Source organism: Lepus europaeus, chromosome 2 (genome assembly GCF_033115175.1).
Source record: "Lepus europaeus isolate LE1 chromosome 2, mLepTim1.pri, whole genome shotgun sequence".
Classification (NCBI taxonomy): Eukaryota; Metazoa; Chordata; class Mammalia; order Lagomorpha; family Leporidae; genus Lepus; species Lepus europaeus.
Window position 1 is genome coordinate 102,950,533 of NC_084828.1, and position 20,929 is coordinate 102,971,461.

The 20,929-nt window shown below is 40.2% G+C and overlaps 1 protein-coding gene across 7 annotated transcripts in view; it reads left to right on the plus strand.

The window, feature by feature from the left end:
- Nucleotides 1-20,929, plus strand: part of TBL1XR1 (TBL1X/Y related 1) — a 182,632-nt gene that overhangs the window by 155,705 nt on the left and 5,998 nt on the right. For all 7 annotated transcript variants that reach the window (XM_062211667.1, XM_062211671.1, XM_062211650.1 and 4 more), the window contains 4 exons: nt 14,106-14,227; nt 14,360-14,434; nt 17,057-17,184; nt 17,901-18,066. In XM_062211667.1, coding sequence (XP_062067651.1) covers nt 14,106-14,227; nt 14,360-14,434; nt 17,057-17,184; nt 17,901-18,066 — 491 coding nt within the window. The remainder of the gene's footprint in view (nt 1-14,105; nt 14,228-14,359; nt 14,435-17,056; nt 17,185-17,900; nt 18,067-20,929) is intronic.

The following is a 20,929-nucleotide window of genomic DNA, read 5'->3' on the forward strand; positions in this document are numbered from 1 at the left end:
TACTTTATATAGTTTGAAATATTTTTGATTGTTTGGACAGGAGATAATTCTGACCCCTGTTATTCCATCTTAGCCAGAAATGGAAGTATACCATGTTTCTAAATTATCATTTTATTTGGAAGGCAGAGATGGAGGTGTTAGGAGGGAGATACTTTCCATCTGCTGATTAGCTCCCCAAATGAGCACAACAGCCAGGGCTGTACCAGACTTAAGCCAGGAGTTTGGAACTCCATCCTGGTCTCCCACAAGGATATCATGGCTCAAGTGCTTGGACCATCTTCAGTGTCTTTCCTAGGCAGGGAAATTAGCTGGGAGCTGCATCTGAACAGGAACTGGTCTTCATGTGGGATGCTGGCATTGCAGGCTGCAGCTTAACCTGCTATATGATGGATGTTGCCAGTTCCCATGCATATTCTTAACATGAAGCATTAAGCATTTTTTTTTGGCTAGGTGAGTTACAATGAGATACACCTTTTAGGATGCCAGAAAATAAGTACATATGGGCACGTAGAGCTTTTTATTTTGCTAGCTGATGTGTAAAATGATACAGCCACTATGGAAAATAACATGGCAGTTTTTCAAAAAGCAGAACATAGAATTACCATGTGACACAGCAGTTTCATTTGTCAGTGTATATTCAAAAGGGTTGTATGCAGGAACCTGAAGAGTTATTTACATGGCAGTGTTGATAATAGCATAATTGACAGTAATGAAAATGTGGGAACACCCATGATCCAGAAATAGGTGCTCGTCAAGAGGAAAGTTTATGGAATCAAATGCCTACATCTTAAAAGAATTTAATAACAAATTAAGGATGCATTTCAAAGAACTAGAAAAGCAAGTACATACAAAAGTCAGTAGAAGGGAAGAAATAAAAATGAGAGCAGAAATAAATAGGCTACTTATAGAACTTAAGAGCTCAGTGAAGAATTGGTTTATTTTTTTTTTAAAGACTTTTTTTTTTTTTTTTTTTGGACAGGCAGAGTGGATAGTGAGAGAAAGAGAGACAGAGAGAAAAGTCTTCCTTTTTGCCGTTGGTTCACCCTCCAATGGCTGCTGCGGCCGGTGCATCTCGCTGATCCGAAGGCAGGAGCCAGGTGCTTCTCCTGGTCTCCCATGTGGGTGCAGGGGCCAAGCACTTGGGCCATCCTCCACTGCACTCCCGGGCCATAGCAGAGAGCTGGCCTGGAAGAGGGGCAACCGGGATAGAATCTGGCACCCCAACCGGGACTAGAACCCGGTGTGCCGGCGCCGCAAGGCGGAGGATTAGCCTGTTAAGCCACGGCGCCGGCCAAGAATTGGTTTTTTGAAAAGGTAAACCAAATTGACAAATGTTTAGCTAGATAACCAAGAATAATAAAATACCCAAATAAATAAGATCAGAAAAACTCAGATATTACAACTGATAGCACAGAAGTACAAAAGGCTCATTAGGGGCTCCTGTAAAATATATCCCCACCCTACCTCACCCCAAGAATTTGGAAAACCTAGAAAAAATTGATTCTGGGCATATACAAACTACCAAGATTGAATGATGAATATATAAAGAACCTTGACAGACCAATAACAAATGCCAGAATTGAATCAGTAATAGAAAGTGTCCCAACAAAGGAAAGCCTAGGACTGGAAGGCTTCACTACTGAATTATACCAAAATTTTAAAGGATTAACACCAATTCTTTTCAAAATATTCTAGAAAATTCAAAATGAAGGAAGACTTCCAAGTTCATTATATGAAGCCAGTGTTACCCTAATACAGAAAGCAGATACATTTACAACCACAAAAGTAAACTAAATACCGTAACCCTGATAAAACATAACATGCAAAAATTCTCAATGAAATACTAGCATCAGAAATAAGAGCACATGAAACAGATCATACACCATGATCAAGTGGTTCATCCCAGGGATGCAAGGATGGTTCAGCATACATAAATCTGTAAGTTCAGTACATCACATCAGTAGAATGGAATACAAAAAGAAGTGATCATCTCAATAGGTTCTGCATAAGCATCCTAATAAAATTCCACACAGGAGCAGACTTTAATGCATTGGTTAAGGTGCTGCTTGGATGCCTACAAACCATGTTAACAGTGCCTGGGTTTAAGTCCTGGCTTGACTTTCAGTTCTAGCTTTCTACGAAAGTGCACCCTGGTTTGGAAGTAGGTATATGGGTCCTTGCCATTCACATGGGAGACTCAAACTGAGTTCCTGTCTCCTGGTTTTGGGCGAGCCCAACCCTAGATGTTGCATTCATTTAGGGAGTAAAGCAGCAGCTGGATGACCTCCCCCTCCCCTCCCCCCCAATAAAAATATAAAGCGTTAGTTAGGTACAGTGAAAATGTTTTTCAACACAGTAAAGGTTATATGTATGACATATCCATAGTCAAGATTGTGCTGAACAGGAAACTGGTAAGGACACACAAAAAAATCAAAAGATATTTCATGTTTGTGATTTGGAAAAATCAATAGAATGTTGATGCCAACCAAAGTGGTTTACAGATTTGATGCATTTCCCCCAGAAAATACCAATGGAATTCTTCACTGAAATAGAAAATAAAACCCAATTCTTTTTTTTTTTTTTTTTAAGATTTATTTATTTATTTGAAAGAGTTACAGAGAGAGGGAGGGAGGAGGTGTCTTCCATCTGCTGGTTCCCTTCCATCCTCTGGTTCACTCCCCAATTGGCTGCAATGGCCGGAGCTGTGCCAATCCGAAGCCAGGATCCAGGAGCTTCTTCCAGGTCTCCCACGTGGTTGCAGGGGCCCAAGGACTTTGGCCATCTTCTACTGCTTTCCCAGGCCATAGCAGAGAGCTGGATCGGAAGTGGAGCAGCTGGAACTCCAACCAGAGCCCATATGGAATGCTGGCACTGTAGGCAGCAGCTTTACCCACTGCACCATAGCACCGGCCCCTCAACTAAGTCTTTGGTGGTAGCTCCTGCTTTCACTCAAGTGTTCAATGACTGCCAGGGGATGTAATAACCATTAACCATTCATAAACATCTGTGTGCTGGGTGCTGCACTAAGTACTCTACATCATTACTGAGACACCGCACAACAGCCCTGCAAGGCTGGTGACGTCATTCCTATTTTACAGATGAAGAAACTGAGGCTCAGGGAAGGTACCAACAAGAACAAATGAGGCTCAGTTATACAGCTAGAGCATCTGACATGGGTTTAGGACTCAAGCCAGATGACCCATTCCCCTGGGTCCCAAGGGTCTCTGGTTCCTTTCTAGAATAAAAGCTTCTTGGCAGAAGTACCTGTAACATGCAGGACCTGAGCTGGATCACTACCACTAATCCAGCCCCAGGAGATGTCCATCTGCTACTGCTGGGAATGGCTTCTTAGACTGTGCAGGCAAGAAGCACAAGAACCAAAAAAGACTGGGCCGGGCTGGGAAGGGCTGAACCAGCGATAATTGTGTCGGACATTTAGCTGAGCTGCACCAGTACAAGCTCCTGGGATATTATGATTTTTTTAAAAGAATTATTTTATTTATTTGAAAGACAGAGTTACAGAGAGAGGTAGAGCCAGAGAGAGAGGTCTTCCATTCCACTGGTTCACTCCCCAAATGACCGCAATGGCCAGAGCTGAACTGATCCAGAGCCAGGAGCTAGGAGCTTCCTCTGGGTCCCCCACATGGGTGTGGGGCCCCAAGGAGTTGGGCCATCTCCTACTGCCTTCCCAGGCCACAGCAGAGAGCTGGACCAGACGAGGAGCAGCTGGGACTCAAATCGATACCCATATGGGATGCTGACACTGCAGGCTGGGGCTTTAACCTGCTGTGCCACAGCACCAGCCCCCTATGATTTTTAACTTGATTAGATATTTAAAGATTTATTTTGTTTATTTGAAAGAGAGAGAGAAAGAAAGAAAAAGATATATCTTCCATCCACTGGCTCACTCCCCAAATGGCCGCAATGACCAGGGCTAGACCAGGCTGAAATCAGGAGCCAGGAGCTTCTTCCAGGTCTCCCACATGAGTGCAGGGGCCCAAGCACTTGGGCCATCCTCCACTGCTTTCCTGGGCACATTTGTAGGGAGCTGGATCGGAAATGGAGCAGCCGGGACTCAAACTGGTGCCGATATGGGATGCTAACACTGCAGGTGGCAGCCCAACCCATCATGCCACAATGCTGGCCCCACTTGATTAGTTTTAACAGGTCATTTTGTGTTCTTAAAACAACCAAACAATCCACACACAATAGATTCATATACAAAGAGGAGTTCCAGGTAAGCAATGCTATCTTCAAACAGAAAACCCCTGAAGGGTGTGCTCTGGAAAGGAGAAAAGAAAACCACAGGAAAGAAATGGGATGCAAGAAACAATGGTGGGCACAACAAGTGATGCAATATGTTGGTCAGCTTAATTAACAATTGACCATAAATAATTAGCTTAAAATATTTTAAATCACTAAAACCAAAACAAGGAAGAAGGGTGGAGCAGGCTGTTTGATGGGTAAAGAGCAATAAGAACCTTGCCTTTTTGAGGACCTGACACATGCAAATGTTTAAATTCCATTTAAAAATTATAGTTAAGGGGGCTGGTGCTGTGGCCTAGTGGGTAAAGCTGCTGCCTGCATCCCATATGGGCGCCGGTTCAAGTCCCAGCTGCTCCATCTCCAATCCAGCTCTTGATGTGGCCCGGAAAGCAGTGGAAGATGGCCCAGGTCCCCGGACCGGAAGCTCCTGGCTCCTAGCTTCGGATCGTCCCAGCTCCTGCCATTGCGGCCAGTCGGGAAGTGATCCAGCAGATGGAAGACCTCTCTCTCTCTCCCTCTCCCTCCCCCCCCCCCCTGCTCCCTCTGTGTGTGTGTGTGTGTGTAACTTTGACTCTCAAATAAATATTTAAAAAAATTTATAGTTATGTATGGATATTAAAATTTAAATGTAACTACTAGAAGAATAGAAATGCAGAGGCCAGTGCTGTGTAGTAGTAGGCCAACCCTCTGCCTGCAGTGCCAGCATCTCACATGGGTACATATTTGAGTCCCAGCTGCTACTCCTCTGATCCAGCTCTCTGCTATGGCCCAGGAAAACAGCAGAAGATGGCCCAAGTACTTGGGCCCCTGCACCCATGTGGGAGACCCGGGAAAAGCTCCTGTCTCCTGGCTCCAGATTGGCTCAGCTCTGGCCATTGCAGCCATCCGCAGAGGGAACCCGAGGATGGAAGACCTCTCTCACTATCTCTTCCTCTCTCTGTCAGTAACTCTACCTCTCAAATAAGTAAATAAAGTCTTATAAAACAAAAAACAAAACTCAACTCAGAATTTCCAAACTAGAAGGGTAACGAAAACCCAATTCTAAAATTCATGGCCGGCGCCGTGGCTCAACAGGCTAATCCTCCGCCTTGCGGCGCCGGCACACCGGGTTCTAGTCCCGGTCGGGGCACCGATCCTGTCCCGGTTGCCCCTCTTCCAGGCCAGCTCTCTGCTGTGGCCAGGGAGTGAAGTGGAGGATGGCCCAAGTCCTTGGGCCCTGCACCCCATGGGAGACCAGGAGAAGCACCTGGCTCCTGCCATCGGAACAGCGCGGTGCACCGGCCGCAGCGCGCTACCACGGCGGCCATTGGAGGGTGAACCAACGGCAAAAGGAAGACCTTTCTCTCTGTCTCTCTCTCACTGTCCACTCTGCCTGTCAAAAATTAAAAAAAAAAAAAAATTCATATGAAACAATAAAAGATCTCAAAATCAAAAGCAATCCTGACCGAAAGGATTAAAGCTGGAGTTACCGTGATAGCTGACCTCAAAGCCATAATAACCAAAATAATGTAATCACATAAAAACTAACACATACACCTGTGGCATAGAATAGAAAAGTCAAAAGTAAATACACACATCTATAACCTTATGCTGAAGTAAATACACACACCTCTAACCATCTGCTGAAGAAAATACATGCATCTAAAGCCAACTTTGACAGCAGAGTCAAAAACCTATGCTAGAAAAATAGTCTCCAATAAATGAATCATCCATCTGCTGAAGTTTGAAGTTTGACTCTTACTACTACAAATTCAACCCAAAACCACATACTGTATCTCACTTGTAGAAATTAAAACTAATGCTAATAATCTGTGTGTATGTTTGATCTGAATTTAAAATCATTGTTACTAGAGATCAGTAAGGGAAGGGGAAAAGAAATGGGAGATTGGATAATGGGTACCAAAACATAGCAGGTTGAACATAATGGGTTCTGGTGTTCTGCAGCACAGTGGGGTGATTGTGGCTCATGATGAGGTATTATATTCTGTATAAAGAACTAGAACAGCAGATTGGTAGCCTCCATTTACAAAAGATAAGGAAATGGAAAGGTTGATTGCCTGGTATGTTTGACTTAAGCTTTGCATGTATGTTGACATATTCCATTGTACCACTTAAAAATGTAATATCAATCCAAAACGTGAAAATGTAAAATATTTTTAAATGAATCAACCGCCTAAATGTAAAACTTGAAATGATGAAATGTGAAAAGTAGTGGAAAAACACTTCAACACAATTTTTTGGATAAGATTCCAGAAGCCCAGGCAACAGAAACATAACCAAAAAAATGGGACCATATCAAACTAAGTAGTTTGTGCCTAGCAAAGGAAGCAGTCAACAGAGTAAAGAGATAAAGTAGAGCATGGAGGAAAGACTGGCAAACTATTTATCTGACCAAGAAATAACAATGAGAATTTATAAGAAACTCAAATAATTGGACACCAAATAATAGAAAGTAAGACTTAGAAATAGGCAAGTCATCAAAGAAGGAGGTGCCTTTCTCTGAAGGGAGGAGAGAACTTCCACTTTGACTATGACCCTGTCGGAATAAGATGGAAGTCGGCGAACTCAAAAGGCTTCCATAGCCCTGGCAACTCATGACTAGAGCCTAGGGAGATTACTGACGCCATAAACAAGAGTGTCAAATTGTTAAGTCAACAACAGGAGTCACTGTGTACTTACTTCTCATGTGGGATCTGTCCTTAATGTGTTGTCCAATGTGAAGTAATGCTATAACTGGTACTGAAACAGTATTTTACACTTTGTGTTTCTGTGTGGGTGCAAACTGATGAAATCTTTACTTAATATATACTAAATTGATCATCTGTATATAAAGATAATTGAAAATGAAAAAAAAAAAATAGGCAAGTGACCTGATTAAACAGTTAGCAAAATGATATACAGAAAGCCAATAGTATGTTAAAAGATGGTCAACATCACTAGTCAAAGGAAATGTGAATCAATAACAAGTATCATCTATTCCAGTTAGAATGCCTATAATTAAAAAGACAAAAATAGCTGGCACCGAGCCTCACTTGGCTAATCCTCTGCCTGTTGTGCTGGCACCCCAGGTTCTAGTCTCAGTCGGGGCGCCAAATTCTGCCCCGTTGCTCCTCTTCCAGTCCAGCTCTCTGCTGTGGCCCGGGAGTGCAGTGGAGGATGGCCCAAGTCCTTGGGCCCTGCACCTGCATGAGAGACCAGGAGGAAACACCTGGCTCCTGGCTCTGGATTGGCGCAGTGCGGTGGCCATAGCGGCCATTTGGGGGGTGAACCAACAGAAAAAGGAAGACCTTTCTCTCTGTCTCTCTTTCACTGTCTAACTCTGCCTGTCAAGAAAACAAAAAAATACTGTCAGGTATTCAGAGAGAGAGGAGGTGGATACATTATTGGTGGTGATATAAATTAGGACAACCATATGGAAAACAATATGCAGAAATTCTTCCAAAAACTAAAAACAGAATTACTATAGGATCCATCTTTCCCACTACAGGGTCAGTATCTGAAGGAAATGAAATCAGTATATTACAGTACTGTTTGCAGTAATAGCTTTGATAAGCTATTATGAGGTGTCCATTCATGGATGAATCAATAATGCATTATGTATCTGTGACAATATTATTTAACAATCGAATGACATTCTGTCATTTGCAGCAACATGGATAGAAGTAGAGGATATTGTGTTAAGTGAAATAAGCTAGACACAGAAAGATGAATACTACATGTTCTTATTTGTGGGAGTTAAGAATATTACATAAAGTTGACCACAGAGCTGAAAAATTAATACATACTAGAAACCATTGAATTGTGTGCCTTAAATGAGTAAATTGTATGCTATGTGAATTAAATCTCAGTAAATTTGTTTAAATAAAAGTAAATGAGTAATAAATGGACCCCTTTTTAAGTTAGGGAGGCTGCATGGGTCAAGAATGAGGGAGACAAATTTTGATCCTAGCTTTGAGATTTTTAAAAATTATATAACCCTGGAAAAATTAATTTTTCTAAGCCTCTTAAGCAGTTTTATCATGTGCAAAATGAGACCAGTAACAGTGAACACACGCCCCTCATTGGGTACATAAAATTATATTTTATGCTAGAGGTATATTTCTAAATAACTTGTACTATCCAGACTCATTTTATTTAAGGAATAAAGTAAGAATGTTTGTGCCTTTAGGTTACAGCAGTCTGTCACCATTGTATGTATTTTGTGAGTCAGGCAAGTCATCGAAGTGTTTACCATACAACTCATGCTGCAGTGTTCTCAGCTTCCAGTTATCTTTACTTGGTTATACAGTTTGGTTTTTAATTTTCTCCTGAACCTAATGGTGTATATTTTATAATGCAAATTTTTGTTTTCTCAGCCGCCTCTGTGACGTTTTTCAGACTGCTCTGTATGAAATCAGTACCCTTGGACATCATGACAGATATTTGACCCTATTCATATAATTGTATTTTATCTTTCAGTGTCTTTTTTAATAAAAAGTTTCAGTCCTTCTCCCTCCCAACACCACATTTTAAATTTTTTGTTTAAATGTTAGAGGTTGAGAATGAATATTTCATTCACTGGTTCACACTCAAAGGCCCACAACAGCCATGGCTGAAGCCAGAGCCAGAAACTGTCTAGATACCCCAGGTGCATGGCAGGGACCCATGTACTAGAGCCTAGTATCAATCCCAAAACTCTCAGACATGGGATGCCTGCATCTTAATCATTAGGCTAAACATCCATCCTCTCCTTCTACCTTCTTTCTACTTCTTTACACTAGAATAACTTTTTTAATTTAATTGTTTGAAAGAGTTACAAAGAGGTACAGGCAGAGAGAGAGAGAGAGAGATCTTCCATTTGCTGGTTTGCTCCCCAAATGGCCTCAATGGCTGGAGCTGGGCCTATCTAAAGCCAGGAGCCAGGAGCTTCTTTCAGGTCTCCCATGTGGGACCATCGACTTGGGCCATCCTCTGCTGCTTTCCCAGGCCATAGCAGAGAGCTGGATCAGAAGTGAGGAAGCCAGGACTCTAAATGGCACCCAGATGGGATGCTGGCACTGCAGGTGGAGGCTTTTACCTGCTATTCTACAGTGCTAGCCCCACAACAATTGCTTATTAAAGAAATATTAAAGTTTTTTTTTTCAAGATTTACTCATTTTATTTGAAAGCAAGAGACAGAGGGATCTTCCATCTACTGGTTTACTCTCCAAATGGCCACACATCTGGAGCTGGGCCAGAGCAAAGCCAGGAGCTGCTTCTTGGTCTCCCAAGTCGGGGCAGAGGCCCAAGTACTTGGGCCATCTTCCACTGCTTTCCCAGGCACATTGGCAGGGAGCTGGATAGGAGGTGGAGCAGCCAGAACTCGAACCAGCACCCATTTGTGATGCAGCACTGCAGGTTGCTGCTTAATCCACCGTGCCACAGCATCAGCCCCAGAGTTGTTTTTAAGATGAAACTTTACATACATACTAGTACTTAAAATGCAAATTTGTAAGTGTAGTAGATAATAATTCAAGTTCCAGTCAGGAAACCAAAGGTAATTTAATTGAAGGAAACACTTGCAGCAGTATTGAGAAGGGTGAAAAACAAAGATAACATAGAAATTAACTACTGCGGGAAGCCTGAAACTGGAGAAGGTAGAAATCACCTGTCCAGTGAGAACTGGATCTTAGAGGAAAGGCTGCTGATAAGAACAGGAGCCCCTGCCAGAAACAGCCTACAAAGAGCTGAGAGAGATACCGGTCTTCTGCCTTTCTTCTGACCGTGCACTTCTGATTGTATCTTCCAGTGTGAACTCAGGAGCCAGAGAAATATAATTTCTAAGAGTTTGCCTTCTGGGTTGCAGAGTGTGATAAGGCAGAGTGTGATGAGGAATGAATTGGAGAGTGGACTGACAAATGAACTGGTCAGTTGTCACATCATTGTGGTGATGCACATAAAAGAGCTGCAGAGTGCACATACCAGTCTTGTAAAAGTTGGCCTATCCTTTTGTTTACTGGCTGATTTTGGCTCGATTTTACCGGAAGGGAGACCCTCAGCCAACTGTTTGAGTGAAGTGATTAATTATATTAATTAAGGAAACCATCCTAGGAGAAACAAGTGAGGAAGTAAGGGAAGCATGATGGAGAAGAGGAAGGAAGCCAAGGAAAAATAACTTCTGATGAAGTTCCAGTCTCAGCCTGGTCCAAGGGGAGCTTTGGAATATTTATTGCACCTCATTGTTAGTTTTTCTCATTCTGAAACATGAGAGCTAGAATTTGAAATCCTCTTCCCCCAAAAAGGTGTGTCCCAAGGTGGTTCTGTGAAAAAGGTTGCCACTGGGAGCCCTTAGCAGCCAAGCAGACAGAAGCTGGGCATTGTTCACATAACACAGGTTAAAGGGTTCTAGGGAAGAGGGGAGATCAATCGCCAGCTAAAGTACTGCTTGAAGGTAATAAGAAATATAGCCTCCAATGTACTCTACTTGTCGGCTCTAAAATTAGGTGATTTCTTGATTTTTTAAAAAAATTTGATGGAATCTGTAGTTTGAAACTATACAGCTGGTGAATTTATGTTCATGTGTCACTGTATTTTTCATAAGATTGCTTGAGGGGAGGCCTAAATTTGATTGAGGTCTGAGTGATCTTCAAAAGATTCATGGAGCAGGATAGTGAAGTGTGTTTCACGTAGCAGTTAACATGCCTGCATTGCATATTGGAGTGTCTGGGTTCGATACCAACCTCAAACTTTTGACTGTAGCTTCCTACTAACAGATCTTGGGAATCAGTGATGATGCTCAGGTGATTGCTTACTGCCACCTGTGTGGAGACCTGGATTGCATTCCTGGCTAGCAGCCATACCCCAGGCATTGTGGCATTTGAAGATTGAACCCTAGTACATGGATTTGTGTGTGTGTGTGTGTATTTCAACTAGATTAGATTTTAAAAAGTTTATGGAAAATATATATTACGAAAATACTGTGCATGTATTTCAAATTTTTCTTGTTGCATAATGGATTTTTTTAAAGCTTTTTTTTTTTAATGAATGCAAATTTCATAGGTACAACTTTAGGAATATAGTGGTTTTTCCCCCCATACCCACCCTACCACCGCCCCTACTCCCGTCCCACCTCCTACTCCCTCTCCCATCTCATTCTTCATTAAGCTTCATTTTTAATTAACTTTATATACAGAGACCCAACCCTATACTAAGTAAAGATTTTAACAGTTAACACCTACACACACACACACAAAACATAAAAAGTACTATTTGGGAACATGTATTGCATTTAATTCTCATACTACATACAACTCATTAAGGACAGAGGTCCTACATGGAGCGTAAGTGCACAGTGACTTCTGTTAATTTAACAATTGACACTCTTATTTGTGATGTCAGTGATCACCTGAGGCTCTTGCTGTGAACTGCCAAGGCTATGGAAGCCTTTTGTGACCACAAACTCCATCAGTATTTACACAAGGCCATAAGCAAAGTGGAAGTTCACTTCTCCCTTTAGAGAAAAGTACATCCTTTGATGGCCTCTTTTTGCCACTGGGGTCTCACTCAGAGATCCTTCATGTAGGGTATTTTTTGCCACAGTATGTCAGGCCATGTAAATATTGTCAGTGATCTTGAGCTGTACTTTGGATCTTAGTTTTTCTGATTTTTTTTTTGTTTGTTTGTTTTTTGGCCTTTAAACATCTTAAAAAATCTTACTGTAATTTAGAAAATCCTGATGAAATTTTCAAGTCACGAATGCTGTTGCAAATTCTCATATGTAACGTGTTCCTTGCCTTAACAGTCTTGGTTCGCAAACACTATTTGCAGTATGGTCAGGTGTAACCTAGCCAGTTAGTTATACCTGTATCCACAATGGAGGAGTGGCTTTGTTTTTGCTGCCCATGAAAACCATTTCTGATCTTTTCCTTTATTATATGCTTAATAATGAGTGTTATTCACACAGCTTTAAGTGTCCCATTTTTCTCCTTGTTCCTAAGTTCTTCCTTTAAATTGGGTTGACAGATTTTTTGTCAAAAACATAATAAATATTTTGTGCTTTCTAGACCAAAGGATTTCTGTTACAACTAGTCAGCTTTGACCTTGTGGTGCAAAACAGCCATGGATAATATTTAGTGTAATGAGCTTGGCTGGGTTCCAATACAGCATTTTATGGGACACTAACATTTAAATTTAATGTGATTTTTCGTGTTTTATGTGTCTTTAGAAACCATTCTTGCCTCACCTACCACAGTTTGCTTTAGCCTATGCCACAGTTTGCTTGATATGTGCCTCCTGCTTAACCCAATTACTTGCTGTCATTACGTTAATTTGCATTGCTAATTACAGACAGCCTTTGCACCTTGCATTAGGAGAAAATCAAAGGAAAGAATGTTTAATGATATCAGCTAAATTCAGACTACGTATTAAATGCCAGCCAACTCTTGGGCTTCTGAGGTTTAAATTCTGTGAATTTGAGATACCTGACAAAAATAGACTATAAGATACACATATGAGGCCGGCGCCGCGGCTCAGTAGGCTAATCCTATGCCTTGCGGCGCCGGCACACTGGGTTCTAGTCCCGGTCGGGGCACCGATCCTGTCCCGGTTGCCCCTCTTCCAGGCCAGCTCTCTGCTGTGGCCAGGGAGTGCAGTGGAGGATGGCCCAAGCCCTTGGGCCCTGCACCCCATGGGAGACCAGGAGAAGCACCTGGCTCCTGCCAACGGATCAGCGTGGTGCGCTGGCTGCAGCGCGCCTACCGCGGCGGCCATTGGAGGGTGAACCAACGGCAAAGGAAGACCTTTCTCTCTGTCTCCCTCTACTGTCCACTCTGCCTGTCAAAAAAAAAGATACACATATGAATACGGAAGATACAGGTACACATGTATGTGTGTGTGTATACACACACATATTTGACAAGAAAGTATTTGCAAATAGTATCCAACATTCCACCTATCAAGTTGAGTAGATTATAATGGAAATAATTCTTAGATAACATTTGTCTAACACTTGTAATCTCCATAGCACTTTCCACATGCATCATCTCACTTATTCTTCACAGCATCTTGTGTAGTAAGCTTGAAAGTGGTATGTTATCCCCATTGGTGACAAAACAGTATGAGAATTTAAGTGATTTGCTTGGCTCTAATTAGATAGTGGCAGAACCAGGATTCTCAGCAGCACTTTGGAAATAGAAGGAATGGTGTCATCACTTTAAAAAAAGATTTATTTATTTGAAAGTCAGAGTTATACACAGAAAGGAGAGGCAGAGAGAGAGAGAGAGAGGTCTTCCATCCGCTAGTTCACTTCCCAGTTAGCTGCAACGCCTGGAACTGTGCCGATCAGAAGCCAGGAGCCAGCAGCTTTCTTCTGGGTCTCCCACACGGGTGCAGGGGCCCAAGTACTTGGGCCAACTTTTACTGCTTTCCCAGGTCATAACAGAGAACTGGAACGGAAGTGGAGAAGCCGGGTCTTGAACTGGCACCCATATGGGATGTCAGCACTGCAGTCAGTGGCTCTACCCATTACACCACAATGCCAGCCCCATCACTTTTAATCTTACCATTTTACAAAACAGCACCCAAGTTTTGGTGCTAATAATTTACAGAGCAAACACTCAGGAACCCCAGTCTCCCAATTAATTAGGTCAGTGTGTTTTCTGTTAGGGTGCATCTCATATAGAGATAACTAAGTGGAAAGTAATGCTTATGATAGTTTGATAGTTTTATTTTAAAAATAAATATTTTTTCTTAGTATCTTAAAAAGTATCAAAATGTTAGGTACCATGTAGCGTGCTTAATGTCTTAACTGTGGTTCAAAGCTAAAGCTTCTGGACTTCAGTATATGTGGAATAAATGCAAACATCAACTTTGTTCCTTTCCAGCACCAGCACTGGATGTTGATTGGCAGAGCAACAACACCTTTGCTTCATGTAGTACGGATATGTGCATTCATGTCTGTAAATTAGGACAAGACAGACCTATTAAAACATTCCAGGGACATACGGTAAGAAACCTTTTCCCTCCCTGTAACAGGGATTATGACAAGTGATATTTCAGAATAGTTTTGACATGTTTCTGTTTAATATCTGTACAGTAACCCAGTCTAGCAAATGAAAATGTGAATATTTATTTTTAGAATGAAGTAAATGCTATCAAATGGGACCCAACTGGCAATCTCCTGGCCTCCTGCTCTGATGACATGACTTTGAAGGTAATTAATGTTTAATGGGGATGGGATGGGAGTGTCACACAGTGTGCCTGCTTTGACTGTTTAGAATATTTCTCTTACATTTTATGTTTAAGCCTTGGTGAGAACTTTTCCTGCTCTCTAATGATTAATTATTGTTTTGCGTACTGTAATTTTCTTTTCTGGGATATACAGAAATACTTGAATATAGCAAATACATTGTATTAATAGTCATACAGTTATGATGCCATATAAATCAGCATTCTCCAGATACATAGAACCCATAGAGGAGACAGACCAATCAATCCATCTGTAAGAGATTTATGACAATTGGCTCACAAGGTTATGGGCGCTGATAATCACATGCATGTTCTGCTGTTTGCCAACTGAAGACTCAGAAAACTGCTGGTGAAACTCCAGGCAGGATCCATGGCCTAGGGGTCAGGAATACCAGTGGTTAAGTTCCAGTCCCGGGAAGCCCAGTATCCAAGCTCAGTGGTAAGGCTGCCATTCTGTTTTGTTCCGGACCTCTCTGCATCTGATCATACCCAGCTACACTGGAGAGAGGGTAGTCTGCCTTACTTTTAGTCTGGTGATCGAAATCCAGTCTCATCCATAAACACCCTCACAAAACCACACAGAAATAATGTTTAGTTAAATCTTTGAGTTCCCCATGACTTTCTCAAGTTGACTTATAAAATTAACCCTCCCAGGCAGTAAGAAATGTAACATTATGTATTGGTTCAATTAAAGTTTATTTTCACATGTGAAGATCTGACCGACAAATATTTAAGATCTTTGAAGCATTTGTGAATTTATCTGAAATTCTGTGAATTGTATCAATTTGCTTTTGTTGTGATGTGACTTTGTATCTCCCTGGCTGGGAAACTGATAGAAGTGAGTTGGGAGTCTCTGAGTGACTGAGCAAGCCGACATGCCAGCAGCCACGTTTTAACCTGCATTTATTATTTTTTTCTTGTCTGACTGAAAGCAAAACTGTTGCTACCTTTCATCTGAGCACATTATACCACAGTTAGGGAAAAAGAATTTTGAAGTAAAAAACAGCCAACTACTAATCTCCAAAATAAATGAAGCCTGCAGTTCTCTTCTATAACAGCTAACTCTACTGAAAACAATTTTATCTTTGACTTTGTGATACCAGACCGCAGATGTGATAACCTTTACAGATAAAATAATCTTGAGGGAAAACTGCTTTTCCTCCTACCATGAACAGACTGAATGTGACCTTGGGAACTCTCTGGCCTTTTTTACCCTAAGTACCTGCTGTTTGTTCAGTCAGATAGTTCTCCAGTGCTGGCTCCCTTAGGAGCATTGCTGGTAAAAATGCTTTTCTTAATGCTTTCATTTTGGAGTTTTCCTTGTATGTACATGCATTAGTACTTATGAAATGAAAAATTTGTAGAAAAGCATATGATATACAAGGAAATGGAAGCTGGTGCTCGTTGAGCCTTATGTCATGGATTGAGTTGCAGCTGCAGAGATAGGTTGGAACTTGAAATTTTGAGAGAGCTTTTCTGCATCTTAAGAATAAATAAAGGTCACGTAGGATTTTAAAACAAAAACTAGGTGGATGGGTAAGCTGTAATAGGACATTTTCTGAGAACAGGGAATACCTAATTGAGTGAGAAGATCATATTGAACTTTAATAATGTCTGAGTAATGCAGATGGAGAGGCTTCATGTGTCTGATTCTCTCACTACAAAACACCTACCTAAGCTTCCAGAGACTGAGGAGTGACCAAAGTGGAAAAGGGAGAGAGTGTGTAGAGAAAAGTACTTCACAGAGACACTGGATGGGAGTGGCCAACAGTATCAAATGCCATTGGAAGTCTAAAGAAATTTGTTCTGGGAAAACATCTTTTGGGTTCATTTACATGGGGTTATAAATGCCTGAACTACAAAAACACTATGATACTACCCCATTATTTTTTGTTAGTTTCATTGTAGGAGTATGAAGTCCAGCTAACTTTTGTTTCCTTTCTGCTGTTGGAGTTGATGTGTTTGTGTTTGTCAAGACATCCTATGTGTTTCCCCCATTCCACCTTTCAAGTCTTTATTGAATGACTTGTGCCAAAAATACTCTGGATGTAGGTTTCTGTTAATTTTTGCTCACAATTAATGCAGATTTTTAACCTGAACATAGCATTTTTCACCTCAGCAAAAGCTTATTCTCTACTACTTTAGCTCTATTGCATGTGTTTTCATCACTTGTTCTGTTCGAGTCATCACATTATTTTGTAAGCTGTTTACTTATTTTCACTTCATTACAGAAAGTAATTTCCAGCTAGTTAATTCTAAGAACCATTTATAATGTCTGTTATTTAAGGGACAGCATCAAAGCAGTGCCTTTAACATTTTGATGTTGAACTTTGCAACTTTTCAATCTACCAGAAGTAATCATGGAAAAAAACTATAATTCAGTCTTCAAACCTTACAATAGTGAATATTTTTGAAGGTGATAAAGCTAATATCATTTATTCCAAAAATATTAAATACATTCTGTATTTAAATTACAAATATTCCCTTAATTTTGGTTCTATTACTCATATTTTGGGCTGGCAAGATAGTATTTTGAATGTACTCATTATACTGAACCATAATTATGTACATTTTCTTTTTTGTTTAGATATGGAGTATGAAGCAAGACAATTGTGTCCATGATTTGCAAGCACATAATAAAGAGATTTATACTATCAAATGGAGTCCAACTGGACCAGGGACAAATAACCCAAATGCCAACCTTATGTTAGCAAGGTGATACGATATTTCTGTTTTACTCTTCCTTTTATGAGTCTTTTACAAATAAAGCTTCTAATGCATTTGAATACAAGTAGGGAAGATCCTATGACATGGCAGTGTAGATCTTACAAGGATAAATAAACCCACCCACTAAGCCTTCCTGGCTGTCACAGGGTCTTGTCTTAGTAAGAAACGGCAGTCAAACCCAGGCACTCTGATGTGGGATGCAGGTACCTTAGCCATCGTCTTAAATGCCTGGCCAAACTCCCCAGGGACTATATTTTCAAGGGGGACTTTAAATACAGGCTATATTAGAAGTATTTCAGGACATAATGGAGGTAACCAAATTCTGACTTGATGATATCAAATATTGATTAAAATGTAAGTAATTTAGATATAGTGTATAGTTCTGTTTTTTCATCATCTTAAAAATAAATCAATAGATTTGGCCAATTCTGTGTTTAAGATCATGAATCAGTAAAAAGGGATTACTTAAAGTGAAAAAGGCAGTGAATTACCTTATTTATGTTTTCTGGTTTAGGGATTTAGAATTGTCTCTAAGCTGCCTTTTTCTCTTACTTAGTGTCTGGTTCCACAATACTTATTGCCTTACAGTCCAATCTTTTTCTCATGAAGAATTTGTGGCTGTTTCAAGTATCAGAATATTGGGAGATTGGATACAAGGCTATAAGAGTATTTCATTAATCTAATTTTCTTTCCTCCGTTTTCAGTGCATCCTTCGATTCTACTGTTAGGTTATGGGATGTTGACAGAGGAATTTGCATACATACTTTGACAAAACACCAAGAGCCTGTGTACAGCGTAGCTTTCAGTCCTGATGGCAGGTATCTGGCAAGTGGCTCTTTTGACAAATGTGTACACATCTGGAACACACAGGTATGTTTGACATATTTAGATGGTTTGATATTCTTATATCTGGGTGGATGCATTTGCCTATACAGATGTGGTCTTTGGGGCGGGTATCATTCCTCCTGTGGGATTAATTGAATTCTTAATTTTAAAAAGGGAGAATTTATGGCTCAGTAATGATCAGAACTGATTGAAATTATGTTTTTTATATTTACTAGTGATTTTAGGTTATCTGTTTATGACTCATTGTTTTGTTACTTTTTCTTCCCTAGCAGTTCCATAGATAAAAAATTTGAAAGATTAAGATACTCTTATTCAGATGAATGATATTTTTATTTTCTAAAAGGATTATCTTTGAGGAAGTAATACATGAGCAGTAAAAAATAAAAGACAAGCTTTATGGTGGAGCAGGATGATGTATGAGAAACAAACTTAGAACCTTGGCACCTTTTCAGGGTTGATGCTAGAGAGCGAGCCATGTAGAAATATAGAACCATCCTGTTGCTTTCATTTTTCAACCTTTTCAATGTTTTGGTTTTTATACCCATATACTCTGTGGCGCTTTTTTTTTTTTTTTTTTTTAAATTTATTTATTCATTTGAAAAGTAGAAGTGACAGCAGCAGAGGTGGGGAGAAGGAGAGATTTTCCATCTGCTGTTTCACTCCCCAAATGGCCACAATAGTCAGGGCTAGGTTGGGCCAGGCTGAAGCCAGGAGCCCGGAATTTGATCCAGGTCTCCCACCTGCATAGCGGGAACCTACCCAACTATTCGGGCCATCTTCTGCTGCTTTGCAGGGAGCTGAATCAGAAGTGAAGCAGCCCAGGACTTAAGCAGGCACTGTGATACCTGATGCCAGCAGGGCAAGCAGCAGCTTAATCTGCTGCCCCTCAGTGCCGGCCCCTACTGTTTCTTTAATAGCAATCACTGGCCTTCCCTTGGATCATCAGCTCCTCGCTGGTTTTAGTACACACATAGATTACTGTGAGCTCTTTTCTCTTGTCTACTTATTGACCACTACTATCATTGATTTCACCAATTTGCATGACTCATCATTTTCAGATTGTTTTTGGTTAAGTTGTACATTCCATATGGATCAAGAAAAAACTAATATATATTATATAAAGTTATACTCTTGAAAAATTTCACTTCTGTTTGACTTCATCCCCTATTAGGTATACAGGTATAATTTTAATCTTTGTGAGATCTTTTTGTGAATAAAAGTCTTGTGATTCTTTCATTTTTACACTCCTAATTGACAATATGAGGGAATATATTAGATCACAGTCTAATGTATAGGTGAAATTTAATATTTCAAAGTCATTTTCAGTGTGTATTTTAGATTATATTTAATGGTTCATATTAATTTTTTTCTGTGAACTGTGATAATGTTCTTTTCAGTTGGGTTACTGTCTTCTTTATTTGTTAAAGCTCTTTACTAGAAAATAAACCTTTGGTGATGTGAATTGCAAACTTTTCCTAGTTGAACAATTATTAAGGCAAAATCAAAAATTATATTTAGAATAAAATTTTAAAGTAACATGTTTCACCTTCATATTTTATCATTGTTTTCTTATCTATAATCCATTTTCTCTCCTACTGAATATATCCTTGTGCAGGATATGTTCTGTAACTAATATTTGAGTATTCATTTAAAAAAAATCATTTCCAAACCTTGTATTTGTGGGAGGACATGAATTGTTCTCCCAACTCAACTTTTTAAAACTGAAAAATAGGGGCCAGCACCATTTTGTAGTGGGTAAAGCTGCCAACTGCATTGCTAGCATCCCATGTGGGTGCTGGTTCAAGACCCGGCTGCTCCACTTCCTATCTAGCTCTCTGCTATGGCCTGGGAGGGCAGTGGAGGGTGGCCCAAAGTCCTTGGGCCAGCGTGGGAGACCTGGAGGTAGCTCCTGGCTCTTGGTTTCGGATCCTCCCAGCTCTGGCTTTTGCCACCATTTGGAGAGTGAACGGGTGGATGGAAGACCGATCCCTCCCTCCCTCCCACCCACCCTCCCACTCCCTCTCTCCCTCCCACCCACCCTCCCACTCCCTCTCTCCCTCCCACTCCCTCTCTCTCTCTCTCTGTAACTCTGCCTTTTGAATGAATAAATAAATCTTTAAAAAAAACAAGAACAACAAAAACTGAGCAGTAATTGAGTAGTTTGTGAAAGTTACCCTAAATATAAATCATAATATAATAATACAAATCTCCATGAATATTTAGTCTTTGTTCATTTTCACTTTTAATATAAAATACTCAGACAATATAATATATCCATGTACCTACTTCCCAGATTTAATTGATGAGAGCATTTTGCCACATTTGTTTTAAATTTTTTTTCTTATTTTTAAATCATCAATTGTTAAATGGGCTTTAGCAGTCCAAAAGAGGATATCTGTCATTCCCATGAGAAATTATGTGTACTGCTGTTTTTGTGGTAAAATTGTATGTAAATAGTACATGATTCTGTCTCTCTTTATATATAATCTGTGTGTGTGTATATATATATGTATATATATATATATATACAAGTACATACGTGTGTGTATATATCTTTTGAAGCATGTATTTCTCATTACTTTGTTTTTTGAAATAAAATTACTTTAATGCACAGTGTCCTAGAAGGTTGGTTTATTTTACTGAATGTATCAATTTTCCTATTGCTGGAATTTTTAAAATATAGTATTGCTGTGAACATCCTTGCACATGTCTCCTGTACACGTGATTGAGAGTTTCTGTAATAGTTTACTGTATAAACTTGAAATCCTGTAGGATGTATATGTCAAACTGCTATCCAAAGTGTTTATAAGTGTTTATGGCAATATTTAGATTTTTCCATTTTGCCTATCCTGATTATCAGACTGTGAAACATTTTTTTCAATTTGAT